The sequence below is a fragment of the Hippichthys cyanospilos genome, chromosome 1 (assembly GCF_059441005.1).
Source record: "Hippichthys cyanospilos isolate Australia breed blue-spotted pipefish chromosome 1, RoL_Hcya_1.0, whole genome shotgun sequence".
Lineage (NCBI taxonomy): Eukaryota > Metazoa > Chordata > Actinopteri > Syngnathiformes > Syngnathidae > Hippichthys > Hippichthys cyanospilos.
In genome coordinates, this window is record NC_142369.1 from 18,407,178 (window position 1) to 18,420,737 (window position 13,560).

General features: G+C 41.8%; 1 protein-coding gene across 2 annotated transcripts in view; it reads left to right on the top strand.

Moving 5' to 3' along the window:
* The window catches only part of cltcl1 (clathrin, heavy chain-like 1), a 30,270-nt gene extending 17,105 nt beyond the window's left edge, over window positions 1-13,165 (top strand). The window contains exons 9-32 of one of the 2 annotated variants that reach the window (XM_088413790.1): window positions 53-205; window positions 355-477; window positions 1,356-1,493; window positions 1,567-1,731; window positions 1,854-2,034; window positions 2,125-2,288; window positions 2,384-2,509; window positions 2,640-2,782; window positions 3,344-3,578; window positions 3,741-3,863; window positions 3,960-4,105; window positions 4,189-4,372; window positions 4,710-4,902; window positions 4,989-5,146; window positions 5,220-5,384; window positions 5,485-5,760; window positions 8,006-8,155; window positions 8,223-8,354; window positions 8,435-8,545; window positions 8,675-8,845; window positions 8,912-9,133; window positions 10,494-10,520; window positions 11,578-11,653; window positions 12,017-13,165. In XM_088413790.1, coding sequence (XP_088269916.1) covers window positions 53-205; window positions 355-477; window positions 1,356-1,493; window positions 1,567-1,731; window positions 1,854-2,034; window positions 2,125-2,288; window positions 2,384-2,509; window positions 2,640-2,782; window positions 3,344-3,578; window positions 3,741-3,863; window positions 3,960-4,105; window positions 4,189-4,372; window positions 4,710-4,902; window positions 4,989-5,146; window positions 5,220-5,384; window positions 5,485-5,760; window positions 8,006-8,155; window positions 8,223-8,354; window positions 8,435-8,545; window positions 8,675-8,845; window positions 8,912-9,133; window positions 10,494-10,520; window positions 11,578-11,653; window positions 12,017-12,141 — 3,687 coding nt within the window. In that variant the 3' untranslated portion in view covers window positions 12,142-13,165. The remainder of the gene's footprint in view (window positions 1-52; window positions 206-354; window positions 478-1,355; window positions 1,494-1,566; window positions 1,732-1,853; window positions 2,035-2,124; window positions 2,289-2,383; window positions 2,510-2,639; window positions 2,783-3,343; window positions 3,579-3,740; window positions 3,864-3,959; window positions 4,106-4,188; window positions 4,373-4,709; window positions 4,903-4,988; window positions 5,147-5,219; window positions 5,385-5,484; window positions 5,761-8,005; window positions 8,156-8,222; window positions 8,355-8,434; window positions 8,546-8,674; window positions 8,846-8,911; window positions 9,134-10,493; window positions 10,521-11,577; window positions 11,654-12,016) is intronic. The other variant, XM_088413799.1, reaches the window with a different exon arrangement.
* Window positions 13,166-13,560: the final 395 nt, after the last annotated feature.

A 13,560-nucleotide genomic window follows, 5' to 3' on the forward strand; every position in this document is an offset into this window, starting at 1 on the left:
CTTGTTCTGCTTTTTAGCGGCTGAATTTGACCACTACATTTCTGTATTGCAGCTGGAGTGCTCAGAGGAGCTGGGGGATTTAGTGAAGGCTTCAGACCCAACCCTAGCTCTTAGTGTGTATCTCAGAGCTAATGTTCCCAACAAGGTCATTCAGTGCTTTGCAGAGACTGGACAGTTCCAGAAGATCGTCCTTTATGCCAAAAAGGTGACCATCAACAAGCTGCTAGTACTATCTGTTTAATTTTTCACTAGGGACACTGCACCCAATGATATTCAATACCAGGGTGCGGATCTGAATGTTTTTAGTCAATATTCAAATTGTAAAATGAACCCCAACCTCTGTCATTTTCACAGGTTGGCTACACCCCGGATTGGGTGTTTTTGCTGAGGAATGTGATGCGTGTCAATCCAGAACAGGGATTGCAATTTGCACAGATGCTGGTACAGGATGAAGAGCCACTTGCCAACATCAACCAGGTAACACATCATCTTAACACCCATACAAATAGTCCTGCTCTTTCTTTCTGTAAGCACATCTACATGTTTTCCCTTATACAAACAAATGAAGTTACCAGTGTGGGAGCTGTGTTTTATGTTATTCCAGATGTGCCAGCAATGCCAGGAATTCTCTGACTCAGTAAACTTTTTCTCCTTTTTAAAGTCACCCCATCATTTTGCTACAATCCAGACTCCTCCACCTACTTTGATTTCTTGGGCTTTTCTGAAAATGTCTATATTTACCTTGTTACATCGGTTTGGTTGTCAATAAATATCTCACTCAAACTTTTGTTTGAAAGTATGTTGTTTAAATGTCTCACATTTACTAAGCTTGAACGCTTTAAACCATAGGTCTCGAACTCCAGTCCCCGAGGGCCGCAGTCCTGCATGTTTTTGATGCTTCTGTAGTAAATACCTGATTCAAATGATTAGGGTCATTTTCAAGCTCCTGCAGAGCTTGCTGATGAGCTAATAATTTGAATCAGGTGTCTTTAAGACAGATGCATCGAAAACATACAAAATTCTGGCCATCAAGGACTGGCGTTTGAGACCTACTGTATGCTTTCAACTATGGTGCTCCTTAATAAAGTGTTCTGTTTCCTTCTTTGGTCTGTGTGTATGTGCAAACTGAAGGCAAAATTCACTAAGAAAAAACTGCAGCTGATGCTAGCACCTTTAAAAATACATATATAAATAAATAAATAATAGTAATATTAATAATGATTAAAAATAAATAGCCGATACATTTGGCTGAAAATCACAATTGGCCTGGGACCACTTTAGTTTTTAACACAAATACATCGCTCTGATAACCCAGTGGCAAATTAACCTCTCTGGTATCTGATTGTTGATTGTAGATTGTGGATGTGTTCATGGAAGGCAGCCTGATCCAGCAGTGCACATCCTTCCTCTTAGATGCTTTGAAGAACAACCGACCAGCCGAAGGACACTTGCAAACACGTCTGCTCGAGATGAACCTTATACACGCGCCACAGGTCAACATTTATACAAAATCCAGACTTGAGATTTGTTCTTTTGTTTGACCATGTCTGTGGAAACCTTTTTTAGGTGGCAGATGCAATTCTTGGCAACCAAATGTTCACACATTATGACCGTGCTCATGTTGCTCAGCTGTGTGAGAAGGCAGGACTTCTTCAGAGAGCTCTAGAGCATTACACTGACCTTTACGATATCAAGCGGGCTGTTGTGCACACACATCTGCTCAATCCTGAGGTACTCCGAAAGAGAGAAATGCATCAGTTTTTGTTATTTTTCTAAATGGGTGAAATTGTCTTCTTATCCAGCTGCTTAACCTTTTCATTCACTCTCTTTCTTTTTTTCTTTTGTTTTCCCAGTGGCTGCTGAATTTCTTTGGTTCTTTGTCGGTTGATGACTCGTTGGAGTGTCTAAGAGCCATGCTGTCGGCTAACATCAGGCAGAATCTGCAGCTCTGTGTGCAGGTAGCGTCCAAATATCATGAGCAGTTGGGGACTCAGGCCCTTGTAGAGCTGTTTGAGTCCTTCAAGAGTTACGAGGGTAGGTGTTCCGAGCACTGTGTGCCTGTGTAATCAACTTCAATAGCTAGAGCTGCCGAGGTCATCACTCCCTTTTCGCTTTCTATTCAAGGCTTGTTTTACTTCCTCGGCTCGATTGTGAATTTCAGCCAAGAACCTGATGTTCACTTCAAGTACATCCAGGCAGCTTGCAAGACCGGACAGATAAAAGAAGTTGAGAGGATCTGCAGAGAGAGCAACTGTTATGATCCGGAGAGGGTTAAGAATTTTCTCAAAGTAAAGATTCTCTCCCATCACCTCATTCCATTATTACCCAGCAAGAAATGTAAGGTTCAAATTAACAAAGGAACTCAATGTTTTCTCCTTGTTAGGAAGCAAAGCTGACAGACCAGCTTCCTCTCATTATTGTATGTGACCGCTTTGACTTTGTCCATGACTTGGTACTTTACCTCTACCGCAACACTCTACAGAAATACATTGAAATCTACGTACAGAAAGTAAGTAGATCTTGTCTGTTTCTCTTAATTCACAAAGGCTTCATTTTTGTTTTGATCAACGTTGCTTGTGTATTGGCGAATACATAATAGCAATGTTGTGGTTTAGCTCATGTACTATCATGTTTTTCAGGTTAACCCTAGTCGATTACCAGTGGTGATAGGTGGCCTGTTGGATGTGGACTGTGCTGAGGATGTCATTAAGAACTTGATTATGGTGGTCAGAGGGCAGTTTTCCACTGATGAGCTTGTAGCTGAGGTGGAGAAAAGAAACAGGTAAGAACGGAGCAACCAAAGTAGTTTTATTTTTGCTTTTACTTACAATAAACCAGAAAATGTCAGACCACAAACAAAACTTTGTTTTGCCTATAACTTAATGAATGAATGAATGACACAATTCATAACACTGCAACCATGTGGTACAATAGCACCTATCAAACTTTATTCGTTTATTCATTCTTCTCCATTGCTATCTCACAGACGTTAATACCCGCCAAAATAAAACTTTACCCTTTTTTTACTACGTCATTAGTATGCGCTTAGTTTTAATTGCTTGAGTCACGGGCATCAGGGAGCCTAAAACTGCTGTCTTTTGGTAGAATGCACGGTACACCCTGAACTGGTTACTAGTCAATCGCAGGGAAAGACAATCGACCAATCTCACATGCAAACATCTAACATGTAAACTCCACACAGAAAGGCCAGAGCTGGAATCAAACCCGCAGCTTCTGTACTGTTAGGTGGACGTGCTAACTATTCTTCCACCATGTCACCCCTTTTGGAAACTCATTTGAGCAGAATCATGGAATTGAGTCCTTTTGTTTCCCCCCCATCTAGGTTAAAACTCTTGTTACCGTGGTTGGAGTCGCGTATCCATGAGGGCTGCGAGGAGCCAGCTACCCACAACGCTTTGGCCAAAATTTACATCGACAGCAACAACACACCTGAACGTTTCCTGAAAGAGAACCCCTTCTATGACAGCGCTGTCGTGGGACGCTACTGTGAGAAGAGGGACCCCCACCTTGCCTGTGTTGCTTATGAGAGAGGGCAGTGTGACATGGACCTCATCAAGGTGACAACCTTGAATTTCACAGTAAAATATTAAGGACATCCATTGGTTTAAAGGCTTAAGCTTAAACTCAGTTTTATTCAACTTTTTTCATAAACAGGTACTTCAATGCAGGACATGTATTTAATTTAGTAAAAAATCTGTTCATCTTTGGATTTTTTTTAGGTTTGCAATGAGAACTCGTTATTTAAAAGTGAGGCTCGGTACTTGGTGCGACGGAAAGACCCAGAACTTTGGGCCAATGTGTTGGAAGAGAGCAACCCCTACAGGAGACCACTCATCGATCAGGTCATATTCTCCCACTCATTTCAATTGCAAGATCTTATTAATTGTTCTTCTTATTGATGTAATGTTATAATGTACTATTTGTTTTGCTTGTTCCAGGTGGTACAAACTGCATTGTCTGAAACCCAGGACCCTGAGGAGGTGTCGGTCAGTGTCAAGGCATTCATGACGGCCGATCTTCCCAACGAGCTGATTGAACTTCTGGAAAAGATAGTGCTTGATAACTCTGTTTTCAGTGAACATAGGTTTGGTTTACACAGTGCCACATTGTGCCACAGTGGCCATATTTTTTTTTTAAACAATCCCCTCGTTGTGTGTATTTCCTCAGAAACCTTCAGAACCTGCTGATTCTTACTGCCATCAAAGCAGACCGCACACGTGTGATGGAGTATGTCAATAGGTTGGACAACTATGACGCCCCGGACATTGCTAATATTGCCATCAGCAATGAGCTTTTCGAGGAGGCTTTTGCCATTTTTAAAAAGTTTGATGTTAACACATCCGCCATACAGGTACATGTATATGAAAGTATTCTAGACAAATTTTCACCTGCACCTGCTTTTTGCTAGCTCCAGCTCCCAATCGCCCAGAGCAGAATCAGCAGTGTTGAAATTGGATGGATGCACAAATTGATATATGACATAAGAATTATTTTTCTCGTTTATGTTGGATTACATGCAGTAGATTGTTAGGACTAGACCGCAGTATAAATTGCGTTACCTTGATAGCTGTGTAAGCAAATGCTGATTGTATTTCTCACAGATAAAACTTTGGAACAGCCTTGCGGCCCTTTCCTCACATTTAGTATAGTTTGGTTAATGTTAAATGAACCCCCTTGCTTTCTCTTAGGTATTAATAGAACATATAGGGAACTTGGACCGGGCCTATGAGTTTGCCGAGCGATGTAATGAGCCTGCGGTATGGAGCCAGTTAGCCCGAGCACAGCTGCAGAGAGACCTGGTCAAGGAGGCCATTGACTCGTACATCAAAGCCGTGGACCCCTCAGCCTACATGGAGGTGGTCAATGCGGCCAGCAAAAACAGTAAGTCTTTGCTCTTCAATGCAACCTTTCATCTATTCAACGCGTTTTGACAAGCAAGTATCTTTAATTAAGGTGTTGTTTTGCAGACAACTGGGAAGATTTGGTCAAATTCCTCCAAATGGCTCGGAAGAAAGCACGGGAATCATACGTGGAGACGGAGCTGATCTTTGCTTTGGCAAAAACAAACCGTCTGGCTGAGTTGGAGGAGTTTGTCAGTGGGCCCAACAATGCTCACATCCAGCAGGTAAAATAAACCACACATAAATGGCTGCGCTAGGATACCCATTCATCATAATAATTATCCGCCTCCTCCACAGGTGGGAGATAGATGTTACGAAGAGGGAATGTATGAGGCTGCTAAACTCTTGTACAACAACGTGTCAAACTTTGCTCGACTGGCATCCACACTTGTGCACCTGGGAGAGTACCAGGCCGCTGTGGACAGCGCCAGGAAAGCCAACAGCACTCGCACTTGGAAAGAGGTGACTGGCACACCAAGAACAATAAAAACCATACCTGCTTTTTGTCTGCCATTGTCGGGATATCCACACACCTTCACTTCCCATTCCGTCTGCCTGGTAGGTTTGTTTTGCATGTGTGGATGGCGAGGAATTCCGCCTGGCGCAAATCTGCGGCCTCCACATTGTTATTCACGCCGACGAGCTGGAGGACCTGATCAGCTACTACCAGAACCGTGGCTACTTCGAGGAGCTGATCGCTCTGCTGGAGGCTGCTCTGGGCCTGGAGCGGGCTCACATGGGCATGTTCACTGAGCTAGCCATTCTCTACTCCAAGTTCAAGCCTCAGAAAATGAGAGAGCACCTGGAGCTCTTTTGGTCCAGAGTGAACATTCCAAAGGTGGGAACATCACTACACACAAGCATCCTAATGCTGTGTCTGCTCAAATGCTTACCAGATGGTTCATTAGTTAGATCTTAATGAAATCCAATACAAGAGCTGTAGCGTGAAAACAAATGTTCAGTTTTGATTAAGAACACTTCCAACAGTGCCTTTGTGTACATTTATCAACGTAGTTGGAATGCAGTCCTGTAGAACTGCTCTGCCTCGAACTGAAAGGTATTTTTAATATTTTTCTTACCTCATACAACTACTTGAGAGAGTTAAAACCACCGGATACAACTCTCTATGATTGAAGACTAGGCATGGGCTTTCAAACGTATTAGCAATATATTGCGATTTTGAAAGTCGAGGGTATTTAAAAACCATCCAAATCTGTCAACCCCCCCGCGTTGTCTGCCAGCTTCAGTACTACTGTAAGTTTGCTACTGCAGCTAACTACCGTGGGCAACATGAAAATGAAATACAGTGGGCCCCCGGTTTACGAACGCCCACGAACGTGGACCGCGGCGTTTTTGTCCCCCTCTTACACACAAACCTTTCGTCTTACGAACAATCCAAGATGCCCCAACATGCCGGTCAGTGTGTCCGTACTATTTTTTTCGCTCTGCTGCATCAACTAAATCAACTGTTTTCGCATGTCATGGATATGCCGATATGTTATTGCTCTTACAATGTCACAGTCACTGTCTCAGTCACGGTGTCAGTCACGGAGATGCCGATATGTTATTGGTCGATTAAGGTCAGAGTCCCGGTCTCAGTCACGGAGATGCGGATATGCTATTGGCCGGCGTCACGTCAATCACAGAAATGCCGATATGCTATTGGCCGAACGCCTTCATCTAGCTTGATGGCACAGCTGGTCGGTGTGTTGTGAAGACTTTGCAAACTTTATCTGTTTGACATGGCTTCTAAAATTGCTAGTGGCGGTAAAGGAAGAAGTAAGAGGATGATGACAATAGAAATGAAGCAGGAAATATTAAAAAAAATACGAAGGAGGCGCACGCATACTGTAGTTAACCTTGCTCGTGAGTATGGCCGTAACCGCCCTCGGCAATCTTCTAAGGGCAAGACTTTCCTTGCCAGGGGACGGACCCCGGTCAACAACAGAATGGAGAGGTTTCTTCTATTATGGATTAAAGAGAAGGAAATCGCCGGTGATATGTTCTAGTTTGAGAAAAGTTCTCGTTTAAGAAAATAAATAAATAAATTCTTTGGGTTGGTCTCTGCTCCCCTCCGCCTCCACCCAGCTCAAGTCACGTCGCCCCAAAGGTAAATGTCATTTTTCCTTTGTATATTTATTTAATTTAACTGTGCAGTAGATTATGTCACTATTTTTTATTATGTGTATAAAGTCGTGATGTTTTTACCTAAGGTGTTTGCACGCGTTGCACGCATTCACTAATTAACATAGGTTTTGATTGCTCGTCATACGAGCAATTCGAGTTACGAGCATAGCCGCTGAACGGATTAAGTTCGTAACACGGGGACCCACTGTATTCTCAAATTTATTTATAGGGCATAACAACCGCAACTGAAACTAAGTTCTGTACATAATAAAACTGCATGCAGTCTGTACTTAAAATAATCTATTAAAAAGTCAAGTCAACTTTATTTATATCGCCCTTAATCACAAAATTTCATAGGGCTTTACGAGAGCGCTTCACAAATTCACAACGGCGTCCCCTGAACCAAGTTCCTACAAAGGCAAGGAAGAAACTTAAAAAAAAAACTTTTGGGAAAATATAAGAAACCTTAAGAAGGGTCTAGGCTCAAAAGGCTGCAGATGGTGCAGAGTGCTATGGTAGCACATAGTGCCATTTTAAACAATGAGAACTAAAATAATCAGAGTCTATTATGAAGATGAAACATTGCAGGGAGACGCCTTCCGGAAAGGTCATCCTTAAACCAGGCTAGGTTGATCCATCTCTATTGTAGCGCCTTAAGAAGGTGGCCCACCTCAGATCTCTCTGTGGTCGGTCAGTGCAAATCCGCACTGGTTTAAAACATTTCTACTTATCGAATATATTTTCATATGCAATTTAACCGGTTTTTGTACATGATCTACAATTACCACCACTGCTGATCATTTTCAAATGAAAGTTGCCTTTGCCTATTGTGGCCTCTGTGCAAATATAGTTTGAAAAACAGTACCATCTCATCCATACACACACCGCAAAAACTCAAAAAATATAAATATTTAAGATGGTGATATAACACTTGTTTCATTCTCTCTTCTCATCAGGTTCTGCGTGCAGCAGAGCAGTCCCACTTATGGGGCGAGCTTGTTTTCCTTTACGATAAGTATGAAGAGTACGATAATGCCGTTATCACAATGATGTCACATCCAACCGACGCATGGAAAGAAGGACTGTTTAAAGACATTATTGCAAAGGTAAACTATGGCATGGGCACGTTTCTTATTTCCTGGACTTGAGGTAACATTTCTTGTGTATTTTTAGGTGGCCAATGTGGAGTTGTATTATAAATCTCTTTCCTTCTACCTGGATTACAAACCTCTTCTACTCAACGACCTGCTGACTATTTTGTCCCCGCGCTTGGATCACAATCGAGCTGTCAACTTTTTCACCAAGGTAACCAACAAGGATTATCAGGTTTTCTTTCAAAAATCTCGGTAGTTGTAAATGTTTTTTTCTTTATTACCCCAAACCAGGTGAACCAGCTGAAGCTGGTCAAACCATACCTGCGGTCTGTCCAGAATCACAATAACAAGTCTGTCAATGAAGCCCTCAACAATCTGCTGACAGAGGAGGAGGACTACCAGGTCTTTCTTTCCTTCACTTTCTGAAAACTGTCATATTTCTTGTCACAATGTAATGATCGATAATAACAATAACAAGGGGTCCTTAGGTTACCATGGGGCCTAATTTTTTTTCCTTTAATTTTTCCACAGGGCCTCAGAGCATCTATTGATGCCTATGACAATTTTGACACCATCGGCCTCGCTCAGAGGTTAGAAAAGCACCAACTGATTGAGTTTAGACGCATCGCTGCTTATTTGTACAAAGGCAACAACCGCTGGAGACAGAGTGTGGAGCTGTGCAAGAAGGACAAACTTTACAAGGTGAGAGATGACTCGACTTGAGTTAAAAATGACTGCTGTGGTGAGCAACTCATCCATTTTTCCCAGGATGCAATGTTGTTCGCCGCTGAGTCAAAGGACGCTGAGCTGGCGGAGACCTTGCTGCAATGGTTCCTTGAGGAGGGCAAGAAGGAGTGCTTTGCCGCCTGCCTTTTCGCCTCCTATGACCTGCTACATCCTGACGTGGTGCTGGAGCTGGCCTGGAAGCACAACATTGTGGATTTTGCCATGCCATACTTCATCCAGGTCATGAGGGAGTACCTCACAAAGGTTTGTGCTCAAACGAAGTAATTTAATTGGTCTTAAATGTAAGGTATGTTATTGGTAATGGTATGTTTTCAAGTGTAATTGCGTTTTTCTGTTTTATTGAATTTTACTATGCTTTGTACTTAGTGCCTTTTTTTCCTCAAAAGCATTTTTTGTAGAAACCTATCACTTCAAATGACAAGCTGATTGTAGGTATTGACCACATCTGATTTTAAAAGGCATATGAAATCTGCCATTCAGTGGGAATGTACTTGGTATTAAAAAAGTTGCGACTTGACAAAAGTTAAATTTGTCGGTGACCATGTTTCCTTGTGCAGTGTTGTGCCAATTTTTTGGACAAATTCTTCCACAAACTACTCACTGTATTTCAGCCAAGGGATGGATGGCACTTTCCGGAAGTGTGATAACTATGTCGGTCACGCCTATTCTGATTTTGACATTATGCCACCATCTGGGGGAAATTTCAGCTCCCTAGTGTTTTCGTTCAATTCTTTTCTTTGATGTAAAATGCCTTTGAACGATGAAAGGATTGGCCAAAATACTGTACAACAGTTAACGTTTTTCCAGCCCGCCCCTCACACATAACATGACTATCTGACTCTGTAGCAGTTAATGGCTTTGAAGAGAGGTAAGTGAAAACTTTGTATCATGAATACATATTTTTTAAATGAATGGAAATACCATTAATTCCATCTCAACATTGTACTCTTTCTGGCATTTGTACATTGTCCACTGAGGGGCAGTATAATACTGAGATATGTGCTATATAAAGAATTTCACAAATTGAGGACTATGTAAGTGGTGGCTGACAGGTTAGTATGTCTGCAGCGGTATTGGGTTCGCTCCCTACTTCGGCTTCATTTGTGAAGATTGTATGTTCTCCCTATATCCATGTGGGCCCTCTCTGGGCACATTCCCCAAAACATGCATTGTAGATATATTGGACACTCCAAAATACCCTTAGGTGTGTTTGTGAGTGGAAATTTTTGTTTGTGTCTCTGTGCTCTGCGATTGATTGGCATCCAGTTCTAGGTCTACCCCTTCCACTGCCCAGAGACAGCTGGGATAGGCTCCAGCACACCCATGACCCCCGCAGTTAGGAAAACGCTATTCGTCTTGTTTTTTGCTGACGATACAAACTATATGCCTATGAGTATTGTTACATTACCTGCCTTCATGTTTTACTGCACCATTTTTGTAAGAAGACTTTTAGCCAAGCAGAAAAAAGACCTCTTATGTAAGTCAGACCACTATTAAGTCAGGGTACCACTGTAGTAAAAATACTATCCACAGAAAGACAAGATCCAAACTGCAGACGAATGTGGTCACTTGAGGTCATCTATTTGGGTTTCTTTTTTTCCAGGTTGATGCATTTGCTGCGAAGGTGACGGTCTCTGGCCCCCTTTTCTTAAATTTCTCTGTGTTCTGTCTGCTCGTTTTTAACCGTTCCTTAAACCCTTAGGTCTGATGTAGTAACATAGCATGGACTGTAGACCAACTAAGGCTAACTAGATGTGATAGTAAGTGTGTTGGCTTTTGTTCCGCTTCAACAACAAAATAGCCCAATGTAAGCTGGGATAGGCACCAGCTTCACCTTAGACCCTACTGAGGACGAGCGCTACAGGATGGATGATACCCAACTTTTTCCTAATACAGTACTGACAACTGATACTGCAGTTGTTTACGGTGTAATCCTCTTAATGAATGGTTAATAAGAATTTGAAAAGGTTGCCTAAAAACACTTGCATTTAATAAAACCTTTTATGACAGTTCAACCTTCACGGAATCTATCCATTCACCAACCATAAAATTTCTGATGGTGTACCAAAATCATTGAAACAGATTCCATCAACATGTGGCTGCCTACAGAGGTAGCCAGCCCAATGTATTTTTTTTTCTGTTGACGTTTGGAACCGAAGCCCGCACACCATCGTCCAGCTTCTCATTAGCAGGATTTGTTTGTTCTGATCTAACAGTTACCTTTCACCTCTCTAACTCCACCACTATGAGGCTGTGTGTATTAATTCACTCTCATATAGGAAATAATTAATTGATGCTTTTATGCGACCCAGGATTGGCCTCATGGCAGATGTGTTATGCATCCCAGAGTTTCCCTGTATCTAACTCCACGTTAAAACAATAATAAACTGTGTGCAGGATTACCAGTACCTAAAAATATTGAATGTCCATATTATGTTGATTGAATTTGTCTGGTGTCAGTCAGTGGAGGCAGCCAAAGATTGTCTTTAAATTAATAATAATTTCTTGTAAATGTAATAAATGTCACTTAAGACGGTATGCTTACTATTGTGACTGTAGTTTGCAGTGCAGTTGGACTATATTCTGCGTGATTTGAACAAATTATTTACGTCAGCATTTGTTTTTATCATATTTTTGGTTAGATTTAAGGAGTTTCCGAGCTAAATACTGTTTTATGGCGTCCTCAGGTGGACAAACTGGAGATAGCTGAAAGCCAAAGGCAAACTGAAGAGGAGGTGACAGAACCTCAGCAAATGGTGTTTGGTAAGTACTAGTTTTTCCACACTGGTTAGCTAAACCGATTCTTTTGACTTTTGAATAGGGGAAAGAATTTTCAGCTAGTGTGACAACTTACAGGCATGACATTCATAAGAGTAGAGGCAACTATTTTGGCTATTTAGTAACAGATCCAGAAAATAGTTTTGAGAGGTTATGATTCCATCACTGCCAATAGTGTGGGTAAAAAAAAATAAGTCACTATAAAAAAAAAAAGACCAGCAGAATAGATGTAATTAAAACAATAATAAAGGGTGAGTTACCCCATGTCAGTACCGTTATCAACAGATGATGAAACTGCCTCAAACATTGACTACATGACTTTGTGTGTGTGTACGTGTATGTGTTCAGGCCAGCAGTTGATGCTGACCGGCTCTCCTGCTCCAGTGCCCCCCCAGCCGGGCTATCCAGGCTATAGCTACCCTCCCAACGCTGCTGGCTACCCTACTCAGCCCGCTTACGGCTACCCCATGTAGCGGGGCAAGCCATCCTCTTCCTCCCCGCCGCGCACAATTGGGAGCGCTCCCTCACTGAACCGAGCTGCTCTGGGCCTCTGAACTAAAACCTCACCTGCTACCAGGCGTCAGGCAGCTTCACTGAAACTGCAATAACATCTATTCCTCGCTACAACCCAGTTGGATTTGGTTCTGTCATTCCTCCTCCCACCCATTTCCACTATCCATCTGGAAAGAAGAGTGCACTGAATTGACAGCAGGGCATGATCCCACCACCACCCTGTTGCGTATAGATTTCTTAAGAGTCCCCTCATAGTTTTATGAGGATGACACCTTGCTGCTGCGGAGCAGAGGGGATCTTCCTACTTCCCCCAAAGCATCTATATAAGCCTTGCCTTACATATGCAGCCAGGGGGAAAACGGGCTTCAGTTGTTCATGATGAATCCCACGACACTCTAGGTCCAGGGACTGTTACTCTGCAATCACTTTCTTTTCCCTGCACACACATTTTTATTCATGGTGTTAATGTACTGCGACCATTGTCTGTTAGTGTGTGTATGTGTGTGTGTCTATGTTCAGCCTCAAAGCCTTTGAGGGACATGTCACACAAACATGAGACACTCAAAAAAATCCACTCCAAATTTCAAACAAATGCTACGTGTTGCTTTCTGTGCATGTGCTGTCAAACTATAATGCTGCAAGCAGGAGCACAATTTCTTGTTTCGCTCACATATATCAAGTATTAATAATATTTTCAATGGAACTTTTTTCCAAATGACTAACAGAACATCTCGGGATGAACAGAGGAGAAGCAGAAGAAACATTTGCTGGTGTCCTGGCCCCAGTTGGGTCAACAGTAATCATTGTACTGAAAGCAATGTATAATTTAAGGTATACTGAAATACTAATCAAATAATATTATGAAACACCATATTCTATTGTCTATAGTATGTGATTGTAGTCTGAAAAGCATAATGATTTTTGTAAAAAAAAAAAAAAAAAAAACACACCAAAAACATCAGTTATTAAATGCTTTTGTGGCAAGTTTGGTTGTTTACTTCACAGCCCCACATAAATAAAGCTCATTTTAGTTGCACAAAATAGTTTAGACAAAATTTTTAATTCACATCAGTGCAGAATGTATCATATCTCACGCTGGTCCAGTTGCCGGTCAGTTCGTAGGGTACACAGATAAAACCATTGACAGTACTCGGACAGTGAACATAATAACTTGCATGTTTTGAAAATGTGGGAGCTGCCCGGAGAACCTGCAACCTCGACTCGCCGGCCAAGAGCAAATTCTAAATCCGAATTCTAGAGAAATGTGAGAGCGATGAGGAAGATAAACACTATAGTGTAGAGTTCATTTCGTCAATTTTCCTGTACAGTATTTGAATATATATATATATATATATATATATATATATATATATATATAT